Source organism: Podarcis raffonei, chromosome 3 (genome assembly GCF_027172205.1).
Source record: "Podarcis raffonei isolate rPodRaf1 chromosome 3, rPodRaf1.pri, whole genome shotgun sequence".
Lineage (NCBI taxonomy): Eukaryota > Metazoa > Chordata > Lepidosauria > Squamata > Lacertidae > Podarcis > Podarcis raffonei.
The window spans coordinates 108,897,183-108,922,281 of NC_070604.1; the positions used below are offsets into that span (position 1 = coordinate 108,897,183).

At 44.1% G+C, this 25,099-nt stretch overlaps 2 protein-coding genes across 3 annotated transcripts in view; both read left to right on the forward strand.

Moving 5' to 3' along the window:
* The first annotated feature begins 88 nt into the window (after positions 1 to 88).
* On the forward strand, positions 89 to 9,229 carry EPCAM (epithelial cell adhesion molecule). 2 transcript variants are annotated; one of them, XM_053383556.1, is made up of 9 exons: positions 89 to 428; positions 3,526 to 3,630; positions 3,765 to 4,008; positions 4,615 to 4,680; positions 5,106 to 5,166; positions 6,163 to 6,264; positions 6,586 to 6,780; positions 7,999 to 8,040; positions 8,765 to 9,229. In XM_053383556.1, the coding sequence occupies exons 1-9, from the start codon at positions 359 to 361 to the stop codon at positions 8,804 to 8,806; spliced, it is 927 nt and encodes a 308-aa protein (XP_053239531.1). In that variant the 5' UTR covers positions 89 to 358; the 3' UTR covers positions 8,807 to 9,229. The 2 variants fall into 2 exon arrangements, with proteins under 2 accessions (XP_053239531.1, XP_053239532.1); XM_053383557.1 differs by having other exon boundaries at positions 6,586 to 6,721.
* A 3,940-nt stretch (positions 9,230 to 13,169) lies between these two features.
* Positions 13,170 to 25,099, forward strand: part of MSH2 (mutS homolog 2) — a 56,601-nt gene continuing 44,671 nt past the window's right edge. The window contains exons 1-4 of the mRNA XM_053383560.1: positions 13,170 to 13,536; positions 16,623 to 16,777; positions 17,887 to 18,165; positions 20,442 to 20,588. Coding sequence (XP_053239535.1) covers positions 13,266 to 13,536; positions 16,623 to 16,777; positions 17,887 to 18,165; positions 20,442 to 20,588 — 852 coding nt within the window. The 5' untranslated portion in view covers positions 13,170 to 13,265. The remainder of the gene's footprint in view (positions 13,537 to 16,622; positions 16,778 to 17,886; positions 18,166 to 20,441; positions 20,589 to 25,099) is intronic.

A 25,099-nucleotide genomic window follows, 5' to 3' on the forward strand; every position in this document is an offset into this window, starting at 1 on the left:
TGCGGGCTATAAGCGCTGGCGGGAGCCCCGAGAGACTCATTTGTCCTTCGCGGGAGGAGAAGGAGGAAGCGGGAGCGCGCGAGCGAGAGAGAAAGCGAGCGACACAGGTGCCAGGGGAGGCGGCGGCTGAGAGGAGGCCCCAGGTGCAACCTGAGACGTCGGGCGCGGCCGGCCGAGAGGGGGCTTGGTCTACCTGCGGAACCTGCTGAGCAGCTTGAGCGTCTTCGCGAGGGGAGAAAGGGCGCCGCGGAGCCTCGAGGAGAAGACCTGTCGAAGCAGCGCTCCTCTTTATTACTATTTTTTTTAATTTTACTTATTTTGCCTCCTTTGCCTACCTGTTCCTTCAACTTGCCCGGCGATGGAGCTGCCCCGCGGGACCGTCTACCTGGCGCTGGCGATGCTGGCGCTCGCCGCCACCGTAAACAGCAGTACGTATCCGTCGAGGAAGCCTCCTTCTCTTTCCCCCTTCCTTCTCTGCTGCTCCTTCCTCCGACTATCCGCTCCTGTGAGGGGGTTTAATGGCGCCTTGCCCGGAGAGAACCCCTTCAGGAGCGAGGCGAGCCGTGCCCGCTCGCCACAAAATGGCGCCCCGTCGGGGCGGGGAGGGAAGGGGCGAGGCGCTTCTTCTCACCGGGACAGAAAGAGCTTCGGTTTGCCTTCAGTGGGTGGCGGGGTGGGTGGGGGTTAGGGGACAAGGGCTGGGGGTGCACCTGGCTGCCCCCCGTCGAGGATCCTGCTGCTTGGGAAAGAAGCTCCCTGGAGAGAGAGCGAGGACCTCCGAGGAGAGTTGGGGGTGGCGGCCCGACCCAAACGCGGTCCTCGGGGGACTTTTTCTTCAGATTTTGACCCCACTGGAGTGTTAGGTCTACTCACCGAGAGTGGATCCGTCGAAGTCAAGGGACGGATTTGGATCCTCTGGAAGTCTTAGCTTAGCTAGGTACAACCCCGCGCCTCGAAGACTTCCCGTCCTGGAAACTAACTTAAAATATATATATATAATTGCATTTCAGAACTTAGATTGAGGTTATTATTTTAAAAAAGGTGTGCTGAGATGTGGGCAGTATATAGTATTAGTGCGTGTCTCAGGTGAAGCAGCGCTTCAATATGGTTATGCCGATATTCACTATAACTTGTCTTAAGAAATGGGAGGTAAGGCCAACTTGGGCTCAGCAGCTACAGGGTTCCTTTCTTGAATGTCGTCGGAATTTATTTATTTTGTGTCGTCTCTCAAGATAAGGAATTCCCTGTGCAGAAGAATCTTTCTTCCCCTACCCCCCCCATGACATCTAAGCGTTGCCAGAGGTACTCTTCTTTCCAGGGACCGTTGCCTTTCAAACGTTGTCTGCCCCCCCCACCGCCCCCCAGGTTTGCCTCGAAAGAACAGGAATGAGGCTCAGTCTGTGACATCACAAAGAGGAAGTAGTTTTAAAATACATAGCTGTTGAACTGCTAGGTGATGTGCAGAGTTTGGCCTCACCACTAGGTGGAGTGAGGTGGCTGCGGGGGGGGGGGCAGGTGAGATGTTTGAGGATAGGACTGTGTTTACTATACAACCTGCCCTGCAACTCCCTACTGTTGTGGCTTATGGGTGTGGTGGAGGACACTGACCCATTGCCAATGCTAGGTCCAGTTGGCCACTATGTAGAATGATGGTGTCATCTTAACCCTTCCTCTCGGACAGTAAAATTTCCTGGAGCAGAACCTTATAGGGCTGTGATATTAACGGATCAATCACCTGATTAACCAAAGCAGCCTTCTTTTTCCTCTCCTGCTGCTGTGTGTTCTATGGGTGACTGAGCTGACCTGTGTGAATAGAAGGCTCATCAGTGTTGGTTATATCTGCTGTCTGATGGGAGTGCCTGGGAATGACAGGAATATGATTGTTTTGTGCAGCTTACAAGCCCATGGGGGTTAAATGGGCTGCAAGGAGCACAAGAGCTGTTGCAGCCATTGCTGGGCACTTCTCCCATCAGGAAGAGAAGAGGCTTCATTGTTATAGTTCTAAGAGCCCTGGAAAGAACAGGCTAGAAACTTTTGCTTTCCTTTTTAATCTGTGCCAGCTCCTATGTGATTCCTGTTGGTAAATGGAAGCCCATCCCTGAGGCCTTGAGCTGTTTTAAGATTTCACATTTCCTGGTAGGAGAAATAGAGCAGAGTAGAGATGTGACTGGCTCCTTTCTCCTGAAGCAGAGCGCCCCGCCCGCCGGACAGACATCCGCAGCATGGGGAGCCCTGCAGGAGTTCCCCGCAGGGCTTCCCACGCTGCGGATAGCAGCCTGCCGCCCGGCAGGCGGAGTGCCCTGAAGCAGGGCGCCCCTCGCGCCGGGCAGACATCGGCCAGCCCCACAAGCTCGGGGGACAGCAGGGAGGCACAGGGCCACCATCCCGCTGTTCCTCAACCTGGTTCAGTTTCCCCGACCTGCTTTTGGGGGGGAAATAAAGGGGAAAAAATTCCCTTTATTTCCCCCCAAAAAAACTAGGTGCGTCCTATGGGACGAAAAATACGGTAGTTGACTGGCAAGCACTTCAAGGTCTCGCCAAGGACTTACAGATCCCAGTTACTATTTCCACCACTACCCCTTTGGATTTGCTTCTACATTCAGGTGCCTATTCTGTACAGTTAAGTGTTAGTGCAGTTGTTGGAACCCAGTGGGATTGGGAAGAGGTTGCTAGCCCTGAAATGCCTTCAGCACTTGCCTCAAGTCTGAGTTGCACAGGCATGCAACTGACTCGCACAATTATTACACAAATACCCCAAGGCTTGTGGAGTATTCTGCTCACAAGGTTACACTTTCATTTTTACTGCTTCACACTTAGCTACTTGGGCAGATCTGTTCCACTCCAAACAATCTGTTTACCAATCCTCTTGGGGTTGATTCTGTGTATATAAATTTGCAAAGGAACAATGGGATTAAGGTTTTTTCCTTAACTTAAATAGAAACCTATCTTTAGAAAGATTTTTCCTCCAAAAGCATTTTATTTATAAAAAATAAATTTAAATAAAAAAATCCATTTAAAAAAAATTATTACTTTTTATCCACCCTGATCCAAACTAGAGATTGTGGTTTGTTCTTGATGTTGTTTGAGCAAAACAAAACTCATCTCTGGTTTGGATGTAGCATTGTTTGTACCTGCTTGCTAGAAGGGAATAGTAAAGCAGGAGTCTACTGTGTGCTGATGGTAAACAGTGTAAATACTCTGATATGCAAACTGCACTGTTTTGATAACATTATTACAATGCACCAGAAGGAAGTAATTTCAGAAATATTACAAAAACAGTTTTGGAATGGGCTTCTTTTTAAGTTAAAATTCAGTACACTTGAGTTAAACCATTTCTTCTTAAAATGATAACTTCATCTGAGCTTTGATTTCTGGTGTCAGTTGTTGGCTTTATCTTGAGTGCTCGGAGATCTACTGAGAGAGAGACTTTTTCTTCCTCCTTCAGAAGTGAAGACATTTACTTGCCTATTTGGTGCATGGTACCTGACTGGTTTCCTTCCTAACTGATACATTTAATTATTACAGGTTGCTTATGCCTGAACAACAAGCACGCGGTAAACTGTGCTTCAATTAGCAGTACATGCAGATGCACAAGTTTTGGGTCCAATGTCACAGTGGACTGTGGAACATGTGAGTACAACAACTCCTGGATAACTTGCTTCAGTTTTAAATATGAGCTGGGAAGCCCTAGCATTCCAGCAGAATCATACATTTAAAACTGAAATGGTAACTTTAAATGTGGTTCTTTGCCATCTTATTTTCAGTGTCTTCAAAATGCCTGCTGATGAAAGCAGAAATATACCGCAAAAACACTGGCAGAAGTAATAGACCACAACATGCTATTAGAGACAATGATGGCATTTATGATCCAGAATGTGATGACAATGGTAACTTCAAAGCTAAGCAGTGCAATGGTACAGACACTTGCTGGTGTGTGAACTCAGCTGGAGTACGAAGAACTGACAAGGGGGGTAAAGACATTAAATGTGATGAAGTAGTAAGGACAAGGTAAGCCTCCAATGAAACTGCATGTACCTTGAAATATAAATATTTGGTGCCAGGCAAATATATAAACATGCAGGTACAAAACATTAATGTTTTATGTCACAGGTGGGCAACCAGCAAGCAACATATGTCCCTCAGCAGCACACTCTGCAGCTTGCCATGGCTCACTCACTTCCTGTGTTGCCAAGCTGATCAGCAATCAGTGCAGAAATAGATTTCCCCTGCATTGAGAGCTGGGTGGGAGTGTGGTTTAATTTCTTCCCTGCACTACAAGGCACTCCTAATGCAGCCAATATCACTGTCCCCACACTGCTAATAGTAACCTAAGGCACTTAGTCTACTTCAGAGCATGGGGATTAAAGTGAATATACAGCCCTGTGCACTGCCTGCCACACAATTTGCCCAGTGGTATGTGTCTCCAAATGTCTAGCCCTGCAGATGTGGCTCTAGGAGTGTTGGTGTTTGAGGTTGCCCACTCCTTATATTGTCAAGTTTGTTCCCACTGTAATTTTACAAATAAAAGATGATTTGAAATCCTATTTCTTAAGCTTGTATTTAATGTGTGGAATCGGCCAGCTAAATTCCTGAGGGCAATACTTTATTTTTCAGCTGGATTTCGATGGAAATGAAGCACTCTGGGACAGAAACTGATTTGGACAAACCTAGCCTTGAGAGGTATGTCTTTAGTCTGTTTGAAGTAATTAGGATTGCAAAACATACAATTTCTAGGGATGGGAATGTTCTTCAGAATGTAGTTCAAAAGGAAGTTATTTGTATACTAATGCAGTGTTAACTTCCTCCAAAGCCATTGTTCTTGCTATACTGCATCTACACTTTGCTTGTTTAACTGATGTTGGTAGCAAAATATAAGTGGGCTGGTTTAAGCCAGCTTTGCCTCTGTTTCTGCTAGTGCCAAGTATGGGGAAAGGTGTAAATACAGTTGCAGAAGTTGTAGTTGACAGGAAGGAACCAATAGAAGTTGCTGATGTGTCCCTTAGGGGTTAATGCAAAGATGTTAGATTGTTGTTAGAGGATGACACAAGATTCAGTTCTAAATCACATGTTCAAATACTAACAGTTTCTAATTCTTGTCTTTGTAGTGAAATCAGAGAACAACTTTCTCAGCGTTACAAATTGAATAAAAATCACATAACTGCTACGGTATGAATAGCAATTTTTGCAGATTTTCTGTCATATTTGGATTCCTATAGACAATTTTGTGCTAGTATTCACATACAGTCATACCTCGGGTTACAGACGCTTCAGGTTACATTTTTTCGGGTTGCGGACTGCCGAACTGGACTGGACTGGAACGGGTTACTTCCGGGTTTCAGCGGTCGCGCATGCGCAGAAGCGCTAAATTGTGCTTTGCGCATGCGCAGAAGCGCCGAATTGCAACCCGCGCATGCACAGATGCAAGGCTGTGGGTTGTGGACGTTGCGGGTTGCGAACGTGCATCCTGCACGGATCACGTTCGCAACCTGAGCGTCCACTGTATTTCTAAAAATGGCCTTTAAACTTTCAAGATAGAGGAGATATACTTGAACCCCAACGTTAAATATTTAATTTTACTATATAAAGGACTTTCTGTTGTAAGTATTTTATATTAATCTAAAAAGCCCAGCTAAAAGCAAAATATACAATCAACTACTGAAGGGAAAACATAAAAGAATTGAGAAGGTTCAAGATGGAGTCACCCAGAATTCCCAAGAACAAGTTTTAGGGATGGAACGTATTAGGCTTCACAAAAAAATGTGCCTCTTTGTAGCTTTCACATGTAATTCCATAGCCTGCTAATTCAAGACTTTTTGTCAGTGTTGGTATCATACAGCTGTGATATTTGAACTGTTATATTAATCTCTTTTAATACAAGTTCTTGAAACAAACAAACCACTTGTATTAAAGTGTATGTTTTATATATTCTGTAAGCTGCCCAGAGTGACTGGGGAAACCCAGCCAATTGGGCAGGGTGTAAATAATAAAATTATTAATATTTTTTATTATTATTACTATAGTACTATTCAAAAAGAACATGATTTTTAAACTCCAAGAGATTTCTAAAAACCTAACAAAGTCACATTCTGTTTGTTTGTTTGTTTGTTTGTTTGTTTGTTTGTTTGTTTTGTGGATCTAATTGCTGTGTTTTCTTCATCCCAGTATGAAAAGCCTTTCGTTTTTATCGAACTGAAACAAAATGCTACAGAGAAATCTGCCACAGATGTAGATATCGTTGATGTGGCATACTATTTTGAAAAAGATGTAAGTATACCAGTCCCTTTGTGCAAGGTAGAATAGAATGGTTCATGTAAACTCAGTGCTTTACAGGCAACGACTGATTTACGCTAGTCCAATTTATATGCAGTTGAGCACATGGGCAGTGTGGTGACCCGTAAGTGACCAGAAAAGGGGGCGGAACAGGGTGGGGACGTAATAAGCCTGTGCACGCTCCATCAATGTGCCTGTGGATCAGAAACGTAACCCCACACCAATCAGTAGTTGCCTGTATTTCAATGATTGGATATTGCTTGGACTGCTTACTCCAAAAGAGGAAGTGTGTAACTAGTGCTTCTACTCTTTCAGATCAAAGGGGACTCTTTGATTACAGGACCAAGACTTACCTTTGACAGTTCAACAGGACCTCTTCAATCTAATGATGTTATAATCTACTACATTGATGACAAGGCACCAGAGTTCACAATGCAACATTTGAATCCTGGTATTATTGCTGTAATTGTGATTATAATACTGGCCATAGTTGCTGGTATTCTTGTGCTGGTATGTTTTTCTAACTGTATAAGATACTTTAACCCCATTCTTCAGGTTAAAAATGTTCCAGAGTTGTGTAATAAGGCAACAGTCACAGTAGCAGCAGATATAAAATAGCTAGTTATAATATAATGGAACTTGGTATCTGAAGCCTCTATTTCAGCAGAGACTTTTGTACCAGATGAACTTCCTTGGGCGAGTATTCTGAAGGTTGGGGGACCTGAAGGGCCTTCTGGGAGGATCTTTAAGGTTAAATAGCTTCATGTATTGTGTCCGAGGTAGTAGTATTTTATGTGGAAATAGCTATTGACTCCTGAATAGGATAAGAATAAGCGAGGTAAATACTTGATCGTCGTACATGCTATAGGCTGAATTTAGGTAATAGGAAGCTATCATAGTGAGAGCAAATGCCCAGTTTGTTAAAGTAGCGGCATGCAAACTTTTCGGAGATCATATTGTAAGTCTCTGTAATGGGCAGACACTGGTGTGGGTGGCTGCTGCTATGAAATATGCTCATTCCAGTCCAGTTTTCATACCTTAGTCCAAATTACAGAAATAAGTGGAAAAAGGTGCTTATACAGAGTTGGATCACTGGATCATTATTCTCACAATTGACTATATTGATTGACAGTGGCTCTCCGGGCTTTCATTCCACGGGTCTTTCCCCGTCCTACCTGGACATGCCAGAGGCTAAATCTTCAACCTTCTGTATGCAGTGCATGTGCTCTACCACTGAGCTACTGTGCTTCCCACAGTGACCTGGCTTGCAGTGATAAAAATAAATAAATTCTTATAGTAGATGAGACTTGGTCCTGTGTGCACATGAACCAAGCCCACCCATGAGACAGGGTGCAGCACCCACCTCAGACAGCGGAATCACAATGGCTGCTTACAGATCCACTCATCTTTTCTGCCCCACTTGTGAAACACCTGAATTTGATGAAAGCTGGAGCACCTGAATTTGATGAAAGCTGGTGGGACACTGTGGTGGGGTGTGGGGGCAGTAGGTGGCAATTCCTGTTTTGTCTTAGATGGTGAAACGGGCTGGGCCGCCCCTGCTTGCAGGTCTCATAGGCAACATGGACCTGACTGGCCAGAAGGTTTTATCGTTTAGGGGACCTAAGTGAATGGGACCTGGGAAGTCGTGGATGTTGCATGAGTGTTCTGTGGATCCTTGAACTGCTAAGCTTTGCAAAAACTTGGTGTAACCTGTTGCTCTCCCTGCAGGTCTTTACTAGAAGAAAGAAGGGGAAATATGAAAAAGCTGAGGTGAGTTTTCAAAAATCAAAATCAAAGGAACTGTTAAGAATTTAAACAATAGCATAGTACTATAAAAATTCCTCTGACCTTGTAACATCTGAGGTGCATATTTTACGGCTTATTCTAGCTTTTGGGGTTCATTTTTTTAAAAAAATTAAATTGTTTTAATGTTGTATGTAAAATTGTTTTGACCTGCCCTTTGACCTTAGTGTGAAGAGTGAGTAATAAAAATAATAATGAAAACTATAATCTAGCAAGAAAGTGAACAGGAACAATTCTCAGGTTCTTACAGTATCTATTTGCTTAACTTGCCATGCAATAAATTGCGGTAAGGTTCATATGCCATGTTTGTAACAAGTATGGCCAACATTCTGTGTGTGAGAGAGGGAATGTGTTTTGACATCTAACAATTTGGGGAGTCACTTAAATGCTGCACACAGGAAATATTATTTTCTAGAGAGCTTAGGATCTGATACATACATTGGCCCAGGGAAGAGGTTTTTTATGTAGTAAAAACAAAACTGCAAATTACAGCTTTGTAGATTCTTCTGTAGACGAGTTCAGCCAAATAGCTGAACATACGACATTATTGGGATCAAGGGGAGTTACATTATAGCAAAAATTAGCTTCTAGGCTGGTGACTGGTGTCCATTCTATTGGTAATATTAATAGATGAACGTGTTCTAAAGGCATCAAAACTGAAAAGGAATAAAACTTTTTTTTTTGTCTTCAGGTAAAGGAAATGAATGAAATGCACAGAGAACTAAACTCGTAACTGCTGTAACATGAAATAAGGATAAACATGGCAAAAGCATGTAAACTGAAGATTACCTGTAGAGACTTTTTTTGTTTAAATACTTCCTTACAGTTTAATAAGAGGATTACTTCAAATTTTGACACTAGACTGCATTTTGCTGGGCTGTAATCCATTTTAAAAACATTTTTACTAGTTGGGCAAGATGAATGTCCTTTCTTTGTGTAAAATGACTGATGCCTTTTTGTTGGATGTATGTTAAATAACTGTTTTGTATAAACTTTTTTGAGGTGTCTAGTAAGTTACTAAATGAATTTGGCCTCCTTGCATCTCTTGCAGATCATGGAATATAGTGTGTGTGGGTTTTTTTAATGCTTGTAAATATTTTCCTTCAAATTTGCTCTTTTTTTTTTACAAGTAATTTTAATAAATTCTGAAAATCTTTTCGGCTCTTCTGTGGTATTTCTAAGAATGACTTAATGGGACACTTCCCGATATCTTCATTCTAGTTTTATAGACAGATAACTCTAAGTAGATTAGCATTTAGGAAAAAAGTATTTTGATATAATAGAATTGTAGAATTGGAAGAGAGCCCAAGGGTCATCTAGTCCAACCCCCTGCAATACAGTAATCTCAGCTAGGTCATCCATGACAGATGGCCATCAACCTCTACTTAAAAACCTCCAGTGAAGGAGACCACCATCTCCTGAGGGAGTCTATTCCACTGTCGGAACAGCTCTTGCTGTTAAAAAGTTATTTCTGATACTGATCGGAATCTCCTTTTTTTGTAACTTGAATCCATTGGTTCAGGTGCTATGCCACTTATTTGGCAGTAAGTTCTATTGAACAGAGAATGTTTGAATAAACAGGTATAGGACTGGGCTGCAGGGAGGAAAACCTGAAGAGTAACAGAAGTGCAAAGAAGTACTTGGCTGGAGGACAGCAGAGCTATCATTTGGTGCACATTTCCTTAGGAATAATTTCCACTGAAGATTGCATGCGTAGGATTTATAGATAGTTATGTTCCCACCTTTTGCTGTACCTGTCTAAAAGGGAAGCTTTGGCCCTCTAGATGTTGCTGAACTGCAGCTCACCATTCTCCCTTGCCATTGGTCATTCGTTCTGTAGCTGATGAGAGTTGTAGTTGAGCAATATCTGGGGGAAGAAATATTTCTCCCTCCATCTTAAGTGTGTTATGGCAAGTTATCTTCAACGTTTTCTGACTCTTGACTCACTTTTCACCCAAACATAAACCTGAGGACCCATTTTTTAACCACTTACCATATATTTGCATGGTGGTACTGCTGCTGTTGTGACCCACTTTAGTTCAGGCCATGAGCACCAGTTGAAGATCAATGTATTATGGGGCCTGCTATACTAGCTCGATGAAGGTACTTGCATACAAAGGCTGTAAAAAAGACATATTCCATGCTAGGGATCATTAGGAAAGGAGCTGAAAATAAAAGTGCCAGTATCACAATTCCCTTATATAAATCTATGGTGCGATCACATTTGGAGTACTGTGTATGGTTCTGGTGACCTCACCTCAAAAATAATATTGTAGAGTTGGAAAGGGGGCAGAAACTGAAAATGGAATTGCTGGACTGTGGAAAACAGGGGAAAATATTTCATACAGAACTTAAGGCAAAAGTTGAACAGACCAGTGGTTGTGAAAGTAAATGAAAATTATGTGAAGGATTAACATCAGAATGGTTTATTGATTAAGAAATGCAATGTGAGATTAGATGATCAGCACTTCAGAGCATGGGAAGTCACCCAAAGATAAAAAAATTGGCATTTATATTTGGCTTTTTTATTGTATTGCAATTTGGAATGTTTTAATGTGGTTCATTGGATTATTAAATTGTAAAACTTAATATTATATATATATATATTTAAAAAAACAACAGAAAAGGGGCACCAAAATTATCAAGGCCATGGAGTGACTCCCCTAATGAAAAGGTTGCAGCATTTGGGGCTTTTTAGTTTAGAGAACAGGCAAGTAAGAAGTGACATGATAGAAGCGTATAAACTGTTCGTTCTCAAATGGTGTGGTGCGCCACACTAGTGTTGCAGGAGAGGATGGCGGTGGGAAGATTCAAGGACAACCAAAGGAAAATATAAACAATTAAGTTATATGGTATAGTATAAAAACATTTGTGAAATACAGATGGGTATCTTTTCACGCGGGACGCGCTGTGGGTAAAACCTCAGTGCCTAGGACTTGCCGATTGTATGGTCGGCGGTTCGAATCCCCGCGGCGGGGTGAGCTCCCGTCTTTCGGTCCCAGCTCCTGCCCACCTAGCAGTTCGAAAGCACCCCTAAGTGCAAGTAGATAAATAAGTACCGCTTTACAGCAGGAAGGTAAACGGCGTTTCTGTGTGCTGCGCTGGTGCTGGCTCGCCAGAGCACCTTCGTCACACTCAAAAAGTTTGAGAACCATTGGTATAAACATGGCATGGAAAAAGTGGATACTTTTATGCTTATTCTCCCTTTCTTGTTCCCCCTGGAAATCCAGGGAACCTGTATGTTGGAAGATTCAATGTCAAAGAAAGTCAAGACTATGGAACTCCCTCCCACAAGGATGGCCACTAACTTGGATGGCTTTAAAATAGCATAAGGCAAGTTCATGGAGGAGAGGGCTACCGAGGGCTACTAGCCATAATGCCCTATACAGTGGTACCTCGGGTTACAGACGCTTCAGGTTACAGACTCCACTAACCCAGACATAGTACCTCGGGTTAAGAACTTTGCTTCAGGATGAGAACAGAAATTGCGCTGCGGCGGTGTGGAGGCAGCAGGAAGCCCCATTAGCTAAAGTGGTGCTTCAGGTTAAGAACAGTTTCAGGTTAAGAACGGACCTCCGCAACGAATTAAGTTCTTAACCTGAGGTACCACTGTATGCTCTGCCTGCACAAGCAGCAAAACTTCTGAGCACCAGTTGCTAAATGCCACAGGAGGGGGGGAGGGTGCTCTTGGGCTCGTGCTCTGCTCCCTGGTTTTCCCCACAAGTATCTGGCTGCCCTCTTTGAGAGCAGGATGCTGCACTATCTGGGTCATTGTTCTGATCCAGCAGGGCACTTCTTTTTATATTTTTAACTAAGCTCATTTAGCAGCGCAGTCCTACACCTGTGTGCTCAAAAGCCAGTCCCACGAAGCTCAGCGGGGATTGCTGGAGGTAGGATAGACAAGGACCACTAAGCAGTGATGCCCGCAGAGCTCAGCAGGGCTGGACTTCCCAAGTAAACACGGCAGGTGGGCGCAGAGCATGGCTAAGACCAGGGGTAGGCAACCTAAGGCCCGGGGGCCGGATCCGGCCCAATCGCCTTCTCAATCCGGCCCGCGGACGGTCCAGGAATCAACGTGTTTTTGTTGTTGTTTGGTCGTGTCCGACTCTTCGTGATCCCATGGACCAGAGCACGCCAGGCACTCCTGTCTTCCATTGCCTCCCGCAGTTTGGTCAAACTCATGCTGGTGGCTTTGAGAACACTATCCAACCATCTCCTCCTCTGTCGTCCCCTTCTCCTTGTGCCCTCCATCTTTCCCAAAATAAGGGTCTTTTCTAGGGAGTCTTCTCTTCTCATGAGGTGGCCAAAGTATTGGAGTCTCAGCTTCAGGATCTGTTCTTCCAGTGAGCACTCAGGGCTGATTTCCTTAAGAATGGATACGTTTGATCTTCTTGCAGTCCATGGGACTCTCAAGAGTCTCCTCCAGCACCATAATTCAAAAGCATCAATTCTTCGGTGATCCGCCTTCTTTATGGTCCAGCTCTCACTTCCATACATCACTACAGTGGTACCTCGGGTTAAGTACTTAATTCGTTCTGGAGGTCCGTTCTTAATCTGAAACTGTTCTTAACCTGAAGCACCAATTTAGCTAATGGGGCCTCCTGCTGCCGCCGCGCCGCTGGAGCACGATTTCTGTTCCTATCCTGAAGCAAAGTTCTTAACCTGAAGCACTATTTCTGGGTTAGCGGAGTGTGTAACCTGAAGCGTATGTAACCCGCGGTACCACTGTACTGGGAAAACCATAGCTTTTTACATGAGTAGATTTTATGCTTTTATTTAAAATGCATCTCTGGGTTATTTGTGGGGCACAGAAATTCGTTCACCGCCCCCCCCCCAAAAAAATAGTCCAGCCCCCCACATGGTCGGAGGGAGGGTGGACCGGGCCACGGCTGAAAAAGGTTGCTGACCCCTGGCTAAGATCCTCATTCATTCAATAGCGAGAGAAGGACAGACAGGCGAGCCCAAAAGCCCGCCCACCATTTCCAGAGCATGCGCAAAACGGGCCCTGAAAATCTCAACCGCCGTCGCGGCGCGCGCATCCGTTGCCATGACATCCGGCAAGGGCTCGAGCGGGCTCCGAGGAGCACGTGACTCGCTACGGCGGCCGAGAGGGCGGCGTGGCAGTCGGCGTCTGAGGAGGCGCGACCAGTAAGCGCGGCAGTTTTTTTCGGTTGGCGGGAGATTCCGGCAGCATGGCGTCCGACTTCAACGCGGCCTTGGCGGTCTCGGTGGACATCGCCGTCGGCGGCTCCCCCTCGACTTCGGCGCGCGAGGCGTGCTGGCCCGATGGGGCGAACGCCGAGAGCAACTTCGTGCGCGCCATCCTGGCGCTGCCGGAGAAGCCGGACACCACCGTGCGCTTCTTCGAGCGCGGCGACTACTATACGGTGCATGGAAAGGACGCGCTGCTGGCCGCCGCCGACGTCTTCAAGACGCGGACGGTCATTCGGATGCTGGCGCAAGGTAAGGGCGCCGGGGGGAGGGCTGAGTCCGGAGGCTGCCGGCTCTCGGAAGGGACAGGGGGTCGTTCCCCCCCCGCAGGTTTCCGTCGGACGCCGGCTCCGTTAACACGACGGGGCTCGCCGAAGCTGCCTCTCCGTTCGTCAACTGCTTTGTTGCCGTTCTTCCAATCATCATCATTAAGTAAATTTACCCGCCGCCCTCCAGCCGAAGGACGCAGGACAGTTCATAACATGCATTCATAACAACAGCTCCTCTAGGAAGCTTGCTTGCTTGGTTTAGCTTTACAATATAAAATGGGAACAAACAGTAACCCCTTCTCCAACACGCGCATTTTGTTCTTTTCGTTTGGAAGCAGGAAAATAACGCAAAGTTGCAGCAAGTCTTGAACAACAGGAGCTGAAATGAATTGGGTGGGGGAAGGGCGGGGGAGAAGTGGGATTCAGCCACCTGCAGCCGAGGTGGGGGGGGGGAGTCTGCTTGTGGTCAATTTAAATACAGTACAGTAGTACCTCGGGTTACATACACTTCAGGTTACTTACGCTTCAGGTTACAGACTCCGCTAACCCAGAAATAGTACCCCGGGTTAAGAACTTTGCTGCAGGATGTGAACAGAAATCGTTCTCTGGCGGCGCGGCAGCAGCGGGAGGCCCCATTAGCTAAAATGGTGCTTCAGGTTAAGAAGAGTTTCAGGTTAAGAACGGACCTCTAGAATGAATTAAGTACTTAACCCGAGGTACCACTGTATCAAGTTTTGATTGTGTGCTTGTGGGTTTCAGAATCAGCAAGAGTCAGGGTTTGCTTTAGTTGAGATTCCGAAAAATAGCACTCACCTATACAGTGGTCCATTCTTAACCTGAAACTGTTTTTAACCTGAAGCACCACTTTAGCTAATAGGGCCTCCCGCTGCTGCTGCGCCGCCGGAGCACGATTTCTGTTCTCATCCTGAAGCAAAGTTCTTAACCTGAGGTACTATTTCTGGGTTAGCGGAGTATGTAACCTGAAGCGTATGTAACCCGAGGTACCAGTGTACAACTAATAGGGATGCGGGTGGCACTGTGGTCTAAACCACAGAGCCTAGGGCTTGCCGATCAGAAGATCGGGTGAGCTCCCGTTGTTCGGTCCCTGCTCCTGCCCACCTAGCAGTTTGAAAGCACATCAAAGTGCAAGTAGATAAATAGGTACCGCTCTGGCAGGAAGGTAAACAGCGTTTCCATGCGCTGCTCTGGTTCGCCAGAAGTGGCTTAGTCATGCTGGCCACATGACCTGGAAGCTGTACGCCGCGGCCAATAAAGCGAGATAAGCGCTGCAACCCCAGAGTCGTCCGGAACTGGACCTAACGGTCAGGGGTCCCTTTACATTTACTTTTATACAACTAATGCTATTAAAACAGTTCTGCCAGATAAACAGCTAATTAAGTTATAAAAAGCAAGCAGAGCCTGTAATTAGAACACAGAAGTAAAGGCAGGAGATTATGTTAACTTCTGAGCTTAAAGTATTAAAAAAAATAATGTTATATGTGTATCTTTTATTTATTTATTTTCTGCATTTATATCTCAGCTTTTTCTCCAAGGAGCTCAAGGTGGCATATATGGTCCTCCCTCTCCCTTGTTTAATCCTCACAACAACCCTGTGAAGTAGGTTATGCCGGCAGTGAGCTTGTGGCAAAGTTGGGATTTGAACCCTGTTCTCCAGTGTCCTAGTCTGACACGCTAACCATCACATTGCAATAAATATATAGACAAAAGCAAAAAAAACAAAACCCGGTTCCATTAAAATGGACTTTTGCTTCAAAAGTCTTGATCACCAGTGGCTCTCTGGTGTGTACACACACACACACACACACACACACACACACACTGGTACCTCAGGTTACATACGCTTCAGGTTACAGACTCCGCTAACCCAGAAATAGTGCTTCAGGTTTAGAACTTTGCTTCAGGATGAGAACAGAAATTGTGCTCCGGCGGCACGGCAGCAGCAGGAGTCCCCATTAGCTTAAGTGGTGCTTCAGGTTAAGAACAGTTTCAGGTTAAGTATGGATCTCCAGAACGAATTAAGTACTTAACCCGAGGTACCACTGTATATAGACCCACCCACACCTGTGGTGCAGCTGCTGTTGTAAATGAGTCTGTCATGTTAGACTGTCAATATGTGAGACTGAGCATGATTTGCAATGATTTTGATGGTATCTTGGCTGTCTCTGAGTGCAGATCCAGGTCATTGAGCTTGGGCCACTACCCAGTAGATATGTTCTATGTTTATGATAGTATTTTATTCTCTTGCTAACCATGCTGTTTTAAATGTGCATTTTATACTTTACTTCCTTTACTAATGTTTTCTTTTTATTTTTTGTGTTAACTCTGCTGTTCTAAATGTGCATTCTGTAGTTGACTTCCTTTGCAATGTTTTATTTTGAAATCTTTAAGATAATATTTTAGTTTCCTGTTAATTATGTTGCCTTGAATGTATACAGTGGTACCTCGGTTTAAGAACAGCCTGGTTTAAGAACGATTCGGTTTACAAACTTCGCAAAACCGGAAATAGTGTCTCGGTTTGAGAACTTTACCTCAGACCAAGAACGGAATCCGAATGGTGGAAGGGCACTGGCGGCGGGAGGCCTCATTAAGAAAGTGTGCCTCAGTTTAAGAATGGTTTCAGTTTAAGAACGGACTTCTGGAACGGATTAAGTTCTTGGGGAGGTGACCCCCCGGGGGAATCAAGCCCCCCTTCAAGTTTACACCTGTGGTTTGGAGATTTATTTTAGAGCTCTCATTTTACTGTCTTGATTCAGTATGTAAGCCTTTTGTCTATATGCAACAGGAAAGGTATACTTCATGTGATTTCTTCTTTGCTTTTTGCTTTGTCACGTTTACTTTCTAAGCTGTTTAATCTTTTTTTAAAAAAATCTTTTCACAGTAAGTGTGGGAGCTATCATGAACGTAATCTACATCAATTTGAGCATGTTTGATTTCAACAAGAGCAAATTAACTTTCCCATCAAAATCAAATGTGTTTTACTTCAGTGGATCAAATTTTCTCTGTGTGGTATGTCAGCCACTTTCCTTACGCTGCTTTCTCATCTCTTAGGAAACCGGAAACTTGAAAGTGTTGCGCTTAGCAAGATGAACTTTGAATCTTTTTTGAGGAATCTGCTTTTGATTCGTCGCTACAGGGCTGAGGTGTATAAGAATAAGGCGGGAAATAAATCCACCAAGGAGGGAGAGTGGTATTTGGCATATAAGGTAAAGTCTTCATCACAAACAGTTGCAGTAAATAAAATACTTACTGCTTTGCAAATCTGTGTGTGCTTTTCATCTGATATCTAGTAAGATGCATTTCCTACTGCCTTTCTGCTATCCATTAAGATTTTGGGTTCTATTCTTTAGCAGTTGGAGTCACCTCGCATCACTCAAAAAGCATCACAGAGCACCAGTTGTGTTGAGAGCTGAATAATTATTTGGGTGAATAAGAGACCAGTGCGTAGATCCTGAGATAATAAGTCTGTGCCTGCAATTCTGTGCCTCACATGTTTAAATTGTCATTATTGTTACATACAGTTACTGATTCACACTTGCATGCACAAGAGGGTTAATCTGAGCCCAGAGCTCAAGTTGCCAGAATGGGTGTTGCTTAGCAGGCTTGCAGCAACCTCTGCTCCCCCTCTTTCTCTCCTTGAGTACGAATCTCTTCCAAACCTCTCTCCAACATTGGTTTATGGGCCCAGACAGCACCTAGATTGTTGAGAAAAGTTTTTGAATTTTGAGCCTTTCGTTTTTTTGTTCTCTTGTTTTTGCTAATGGGGATAGCAAACCCCCTGCCAATGTTCTCTTTTCTTTCCCCCATCCACCAGTTTTGTTTCTGTGCTTAGGCTAATCTAGTCTTGGCTAATCTAATCACTTTTTGAGTGATTTTGTTGTTGTTGCAATTTTGGTGGTTTTGCTTTTGTGCATTTTGGGGAAACTTACTTTTTGACCATGGCAGCCCAGGATCCAATGAGTGGCCATAGCTTTACCCTTGCAAAGCTTACTGACTCCACATTTGCCCTGTGGAAAATGAGATTGGAGATCCTTTTAAGGGCATAAGGGACATTAAATTGCATTAAGAATCCTAGACCCACAGACAATGATGAGGAAGCTGATCCATGTTAAGCCTTGTGAATCTGCAGTTGAAACTTTAGAGTTTGCATTGGATCTGTCAGCAAGAGGCCTCAGGCGAGATGAAGAAACTATTCAGGCTAAGACTACCCAAATAGGTGTTTCAAAAGGTCTGTCTACTGCAGGGAGAGGGAGGCAGGTGGACCAGATACATAGGTGAAGAAACTCTCAAACTGTGATTTTTCTTTCTTAAATAGGGCTCTCCGGGGAACCTTGCCCATTTTGAAGACGTTCTGTTTTCTAACCACAATATGTCATCTTCTGTTGGTGTTGTGGGCATTCGAGTATCCTCAGCTGATGGGCAAAAACTTGTTGGAGTTGGGTTTGTGGATACGTTAGTGAGGAAGCTGGAAGTATGTGAGTTTCCAGATAATGACCAGTTTTCAAACCTTGAAGCTCTGCTAGTTCAGATGGGCCCCAAGGAATGTATTCTACCTGTTGGAGAGGCTGCTGGAGAGATGGAAAAGCTGAAAGAGGTAAGCCATGGAAATGTTATGGGCTGTAGGCTTTGTTTACATAAATTTGGAGCAGAGGTGGGAGCAGCTCATTGAAGATTACATTTGAAACAGGTCTTCAAGCCTTAATTCGCTTTAGCAGTTAAGTTTATGTTGAGTTTTTGGTGGAGGTCAATGCTTCTGATTCCAGTTTCTGCCTTCTATACCAGGCTGATTAAGTTCGCTGAGATGGTGGTACTTTTGTTATAGCTGCTTTTCAAGGACCTGGCCCAAATGTCATGGCCAAACCATGGCTTGATTCTCAGGGTCATGTGCTCCTCCCTTCACACTCTCAGATTCCCTCGCTCACTACCTGGTTTGCATTATGTTTGAATTAGGCTAGCTGTGGTTACTGCCTGGCGCCTACAAACATGAGCCATGATTACTAGCCAAGTAATCCTCTGTCCTTCTGCCAGTTCTACCCCCACTCCTCTTAAATTTGGTAGAAGACTTACAGAAGTGGACAGGGTTTGGCTTTCAAGTTAATTTGTGCTCCAGGTATAGAAAAGCTAAGAAAAAGTAGGATTCTCTTCTCCCTTTTCTTTTAACATTCTTCATTGGTTCTCAACCATTTTGGTATGGCAACTCACAAGTCCAAAGTTACTTGGGATGGTGTCACATCAATTTATTGTCACGTATTTTCGGAGCATAGGTATTTGGCTTTCAGCAGTTTGATGAAATATTTATAGTATGTACAAAGTTATTCACAGCTTAGTTTATAGGAATGTAAAAGCATCAATCATCTTTTCCACCATATAAGGGGAATTGTAAGGAGCAGGGAGTGTATATTTCTCACCCAGAGGGGAAAATAATGAGCTTTTATGGAGAAACCAGTGCTTTCTTCATAGTTTTTATGTAGTGTGATACATGTCAAATAAGCATGTTCATCTTTCCTAGTGCTCATCTTTTGTTAATAATGAGTAGTTCATGTTCTAAAATGGACACAATCCATCCAAAGTGAAACATGTTACAGCTGCAATCCCAGGCTCACCTGGGAGTCCAATGGAACACAATGGGATCTTCTATTTCTGAATTAAAGTGGCTCCATATCCTATAGATTTTAATGGGAAAGATTTAATGTATGTAAAGTACCTTCCCCCCTGGACTCTATAGGAATGCTTATATTTTGCCAGAATCTCGCCCTACATTAATTGCTAATACTACAAACGATTAAAGAGAATACATTATTGTGTTTGTTATTAAATAATTCACTTTGATTATTAGTTTATCAGTAGTTACATTGATTCAAACATTGTGGTTAAAACGTTATGGTAAGATCCATTTTGAATGAATTCATTGAGAGATTTACATGCATGTTTACATGGAAGTTAGTAAATTTCTGGTAAAACTGCAGTTCTGTACACATTTACCTGGGAGTGAGCAGCCATTGAGTTCAGTCAGTTTCTGAGCAGACATGCATAAGGTTAGGCTGATACGGGTGCACTTAATAACAAAAGAAGAGTCTGCTGGATCAGGCCAATTGCCCATCTAGTCTAGCATCCTGTTCTCACAGTGGCCAACCAGCAGGCCCTGAGAACAAGAGCCCTCTCCCCTCCTGTGGTTTCCAGCAGCTGGTATTCAGAAGCATATTCCAACCATGGAGAACCTGCAGCTCTATAGATGTTGCTGGACTCCCCATTAGCCTTGCCCGCTTGGCCAGTGGCCAGCATACAAGAGGAGTTGATGTCCCATAATATCTAGAGCGCCACAGGTTCCCCATCCCTCTGTCGGAATCAAGCTTATCAGCCTTATCTCAGAGGTATTTGCCTATCTCCAGGCATTCGGCTTGAGTTCCTTGTTGACCTCCCCGTCTGCGACTCCCAGCAAGATCAGGCGAGATCTCAATCGGCGATCCTCCTCTAACGTGAGAAGAACACACCACTCCTCCCCTCTTCCCTGCCATCCCCAGGGAGGGGAAAGAGACAGACAGAAATGTATTTACATGCCTTTATTTCTGTCCTTCTAGCAGTACAGAGAAACGTGACTGCACTCTCTTAACTCCAACAGCAGAGAGAGAAAACTCCTCCCATGTACTTCCAGTACAGATCATGTGACACTCTGAGCTAACATCCTGTGCTCAGTACACTGAATAGACTGTCCCTTGGTTCCCACGGTACAGTCCCATACATCAACATCCTGTTTGGCTTTCCAGCCACCTGGAGCTCGCTGCTGCATTGCTCCTTTTTCGTAACACCCTCCTCTAACGGAAGAGAACATTCTCAATTTTTATATCTAAATATATATATATATATTTGCAGGTTGTTCAGAGAGGAGGGATTCTGATTACAGAGAGGAAAAAGACTGAGTTTGTAACAAAGGACATTGTTCAAGATCTCAACCGCTTGCTGAGATCGAAAGGGAAAGAGAAGATGTCTAGTGCAACATTACCCGAAATGGACCAAAAGGTGGGTAACTTGAGGCTTGAGGGTGGGGGGATATATATCATAAAAGTGTCCTACCCTGGTAGCTTGTGGCTTCAGTGGCATTTTGCACCTGCGCCTCCTCTTTGGCCACTTGCAGGTAAATTCTTTTTGAAAGGGAGAGGAAATGGCCGAACCTGTTTGACAGCTTTCTTCTTTGTACGGGTTTGGAGTGGTGTTTTGAACCTGTATACCAGAATTCAGTGCTTCCCAGTGCTTTGTGCCCTATAGAGCAATCCACTGGTATGAGTGGAATTTGGAATAGACTGATCTCCAGCTGAGCCTGGGCTATGTCAGAAGTCTGTTGGCTGAAGTCCCTCATCCCAGCACAGCCAAAGATACACTGGCAGAAGTCATCCATCGTGGCTGTGCCAGGGCTTAGCTGGCTGATCTGAGTCCCTAAAAAGAGGCATTCCAGGGGGGTGCTGCATGACAGGGCAGGGAGAGGTTTATGTCCATCCAAACTGGCTTGTGCTATTCTTCCTGATGAATTGGAGTGGTGTCTCAATGAGGGTCTGAACCAGGCCAAATTGCAATGGCTGGTATTTTGATTTAGTTTGGTAATTTTGTTTATACATGCTTGTATTTTATACTCAAATTGCAAAGGCCAGTGGTTGATGCAGATATCTATCTATCTATCTATCTATCTATCTATCTATCATCTATCTATTCCTTGATTAAAGGAATGCCAGTTGGCTTAGCATGTCAATTAGATGTGCATGTGGGTAAAACAGTAGGTCTGAAACAAGAAGCATATTTTGTTTTCTCAGTTGGTTAAAGTGTGATGCTGATAATGCCAAGGTTGCAGATTCGATTCACATATGGGACAGCTGCATATTTCTGCATTGCAACTGTACAATTCTCTGATGCAAGCGTGTCATGATGGGAATCATTTTAGAAGAGGTGTTCCCTGTTGTGTGAAGGAGAGAAGAGAAATTCCCTTTATGATGCTTGCAAATTCTACTTTTTAAATAATAAAAAATCAGCTCTTAAATATATCTATAACATGGGTAAATAAATTGCTACCTTATTAGTTGGGAGCCCATTTTTAGTCAGCTAAAAGTTTTTCATTGATCTCACTGCAGCTCATTTGCTGGCAGCCTAGATTGGACAGTTGTCTTTTGCTGGCTGCTATGATGTATGATTGCCGCCAGGGGTCAGCCTAGCACAAGGGCCTGCAAACAAAATGGTTAATCTGGATGATACTGGAGGAATCGGTATCATCCAGATTAGCCATTTTATTTGCAGGCCCTTGTGCTAGACTGTCCCGCCCCCGCCACAAATGCCATTCTATGCTTACAGCAGCTTCTACAATGCTGATTCTGTTAGAGCAAAAAACTTAAACCAATCTTGAGCATTCTTTTTTTTTTTAAGTTTCCTGAGCATGTTAGGTTTTGCATTTTAAACTCAAATTGTAGCACTGCCAATGCCACAGAAATAAAATGGGTGTTTGCTACTGCTGTCCTGCTGTTGAACACCTTTACCTGGGAATAAGTACCATTTTGTTGCAGAAAACAATAATACATAAAATGAGCACCTGTAACAATGTAACTGCCTGGCTGTCTGCTCCTGGACTATAGTATTAAGGGGAAGAGCCTTAGCTCAGTGGTAGAGCATCTGCCTTGCATACAGGAGATCCCAGGTTCAATACCTGGCAGTTACAGGTAGGGCTGTTCCTATGTTCCAAAAATATGTTTTAGGAGAAGAAAGAAAGGATGCTGCAGTGACTCAGGCATTCTCATACCAGTTCAGATGCTGATACTGGGCCTGTTTGCCACTTCACTGACATCTACTGCTCCCTGAGTGGTCATTTGGTGGCTCTAAACTTCAGTCCTGAGGTCTAGTCCTAAGCTGCACCCTGGGATGCACGGCAAAAATGGACATGGTCAAAACAAATACTTTCTTGCAACTTCTCATTGAAGTTAAATATCAAGTAAGTTACACAAATGCTTTTGAAGTATTATTTTATTATTATTTGCTGGAGAGACTTCCAAATACATGTTGCTGTCTCACACATAGTGGTATATACATTTTTCTACATGGGTCCTACCTCTGTTTAGACAAAATGGCACATGTAAACTAGCCTTTGGCTGCTATTTTTTGTTTGTTATTTTGCATCATCTGTAAAATTAGAATGATGTAACTCACAGGGTTTTTTTGCAGATAGACAAGATAAAGCCCTCTTTAAACATTTACATTGCTACAGAAAGCAGTGCAACCGTTACAGCATGGATGTGAAGAATATTTTAAAAGTGATATTTAGCATTGCTGCCTTGTCTAGTTAATGTATAAAGCTACTGTACCCACCCCATCTTAATCCATATTTTCAAGAAAGTTGTTGTAACCTTTATTTATTTATTTATTTATTTACGTACGTAATTCATATTCTGTATTCTCAATATATACTTGTGTTCCCAGGGTAACTAACGTAGTAAGAAAAGATGATTTAAGATGGTGGTGATAATTAACAACAACAACAACAACAACAACAATAATACAAGGAATGAAAACTAATGCAGCAACAGCCAATTTAAATATACAGTGGTACTTCCATTTATGAACTTAATTCATTCTGGAAGTCCATTCTTACACCAAAAATGTTCTTAAACCGAGGCGTGCTTTCCCCAATGAGGCTTCCCGCCGCTGGTGGCCTTCCACTACTTGGCTTCCGTTTGTTTTCCGGGGCAAAGTTCGCTAGCTGGAACACCTACTTCCGGTTTTGCGGAGTGCGTCGCCTGAATCGTTCATTAACAGGACTGTACTTAGACCGAGATACGACTGTATGGTAAAATCAAGCTGTTATATCAGAGCAATCCAAACTGCCATGGTAGAAAGCATTTGTGGGTACTGGAGCCACCTTTCCATTCAACTGCCAGTCTCCGCCAGCTGGGGAACTACACTGGCGAAGATCATCCCCATACAATTGCTCAAATGGCGAATGGGCAGAAGCCACTGCTGCTGGTATTCATACCAGTGGTAGCCATCAGAAAACCCCAGAGCAAGGCTTTTGTGGGGAGGGCTGGACTGGCACAGGGTTCACTTGATTCTGTGCACCCCCTGCTGCCATCGTGAAGACAGGCCCAATCTCAGCTTCTTCTCCAAGATGAGCTGTGAGCTGGTGCAGCAGAGATGATTTGTGGATGCTGTGCTTGACTGCATTGCTCCAGCAAGCCCTGAAGCTGCTGTCTAGGGGTTAGAATTCCACCCTAAATTAAAGAATGCTGACATTCTTAAAGTACTGTAAACAGGTGACTGGGAGAGGGAAAGCCCATCAGTAATTACTATTTTTCAGGGAAGCTCTTCTGGAATCTTTAGGATGGATGCTTAGAAAGTTGAGGAATTGTTAATCCGTTTTAGTATTTTAACTTTTGTATGTTTTTTAAGTAGGGCTGTAAATAATTCTTGATTTTACTGTTTTACCTTCTGTAAACCACTTTGAGGTACCGTATTTTTCGCTCTATAACACGCACCTGACCATAACACGCACATCGTTTTTAGAGGAGGAAAACAAGGGAAAAAACATTCTGAATGAAACAGTGGATGTATCATTTTTGTGCTTCATGCTGTGGCCACAGACATGTGATCTGATGGTGAATTTGGGGTGACCCAATGCAAAGATCCTGAGGATCCATGTGGATCCATGCTTTTTAACCACATTTTTGCACCATTGCAGCCCCAGGCAGCAGTGGGTGCGTGATTTTGGGGGGGGGGGCAGGCTGTAGCCATGGACATGCTATGTGCTCTGATGGTGAATTTGGGCTGACCCAATGCAAAGATCCTGAGGATCCATGTGGATCCATGCTTTTTAACCACATTTTTGCACCATTGCAGCCCCAGGCAACAGTGGGTGCGTGATTTTGGGGGGGGGGCAGGCTGTAGCCATGGACATGCTGTGTGCTCTGATGGTGAATTTGGGCTGACCCAATGCAAAGATCCTGAGGATCCATGTAGATCCATGCTTTGTAACCACATTTTAAGTGGGGAGGGAAGGAAAAACACAGAAGGGACAAGGAGCACGAGAGGGGTGTGCAGAGAAGCAGCTGGCTAAGAATGCAGGAGAGGGGTATAATGGGAGGGAGGAAAGGAAGGCAAAAGTTTCCACCCACCCAAGCCAGCCAACTAGCTCTCTCTCTCTCCCCCCCCCCCCCACCTGCATGTTGCCTGCGAGTCCCTAGACGCAGGAATTCGAATGAAGGACGCTCTGCTTTCCCCTCTGCTTGCCTGGAGGGGAGGGGCTTTCCCTGCTCTTTGTTCCGTTTGAGCAAACACAGCAGCGAAACAGAGGAGGGTGGGCAGTAAGACCCTGAGGCAGAATGCAGGAAAGCAGCCGCTTCCTCTTTTCAGGTTTCCCTTCTCCGAGACGCGCAATTTGATTTTTGCCTGATTTTTGCCTCCACTCGCCCCAGTCGGCTCCAGGGACCACACATTCGCTCAATAACACGCACAGACATTTCCCCTTCCTTTTTAGGAGAAAAAAATCTGTGTGTTATAGAGGG

Bases quoted from the DNA above. Each gene is read 5' to 3' on its own strand.
- EPCAM (XM_053383556.1), top strand. From the start codon at position 359: ATGGAGCTGCCCCGCGGGACCGTCTACCTGGCGCTGGCGATGCTGGCG. The intron at 6,781-7,998 runs GTATGTTTTTCT...CTCTCCCTGCAG, and splicing joins TTGCTGGTATTCTTGTGCTG to GTCTTTACTAGAAGAAAGAA. The intron at 8,041-8,764 runs GTGAGTTTTCAA...TTTTGTCTTCAG, and splicing joins GGAAATATGAAAAAGCTGAG to GTAAAGGAAATGAATGAAAT.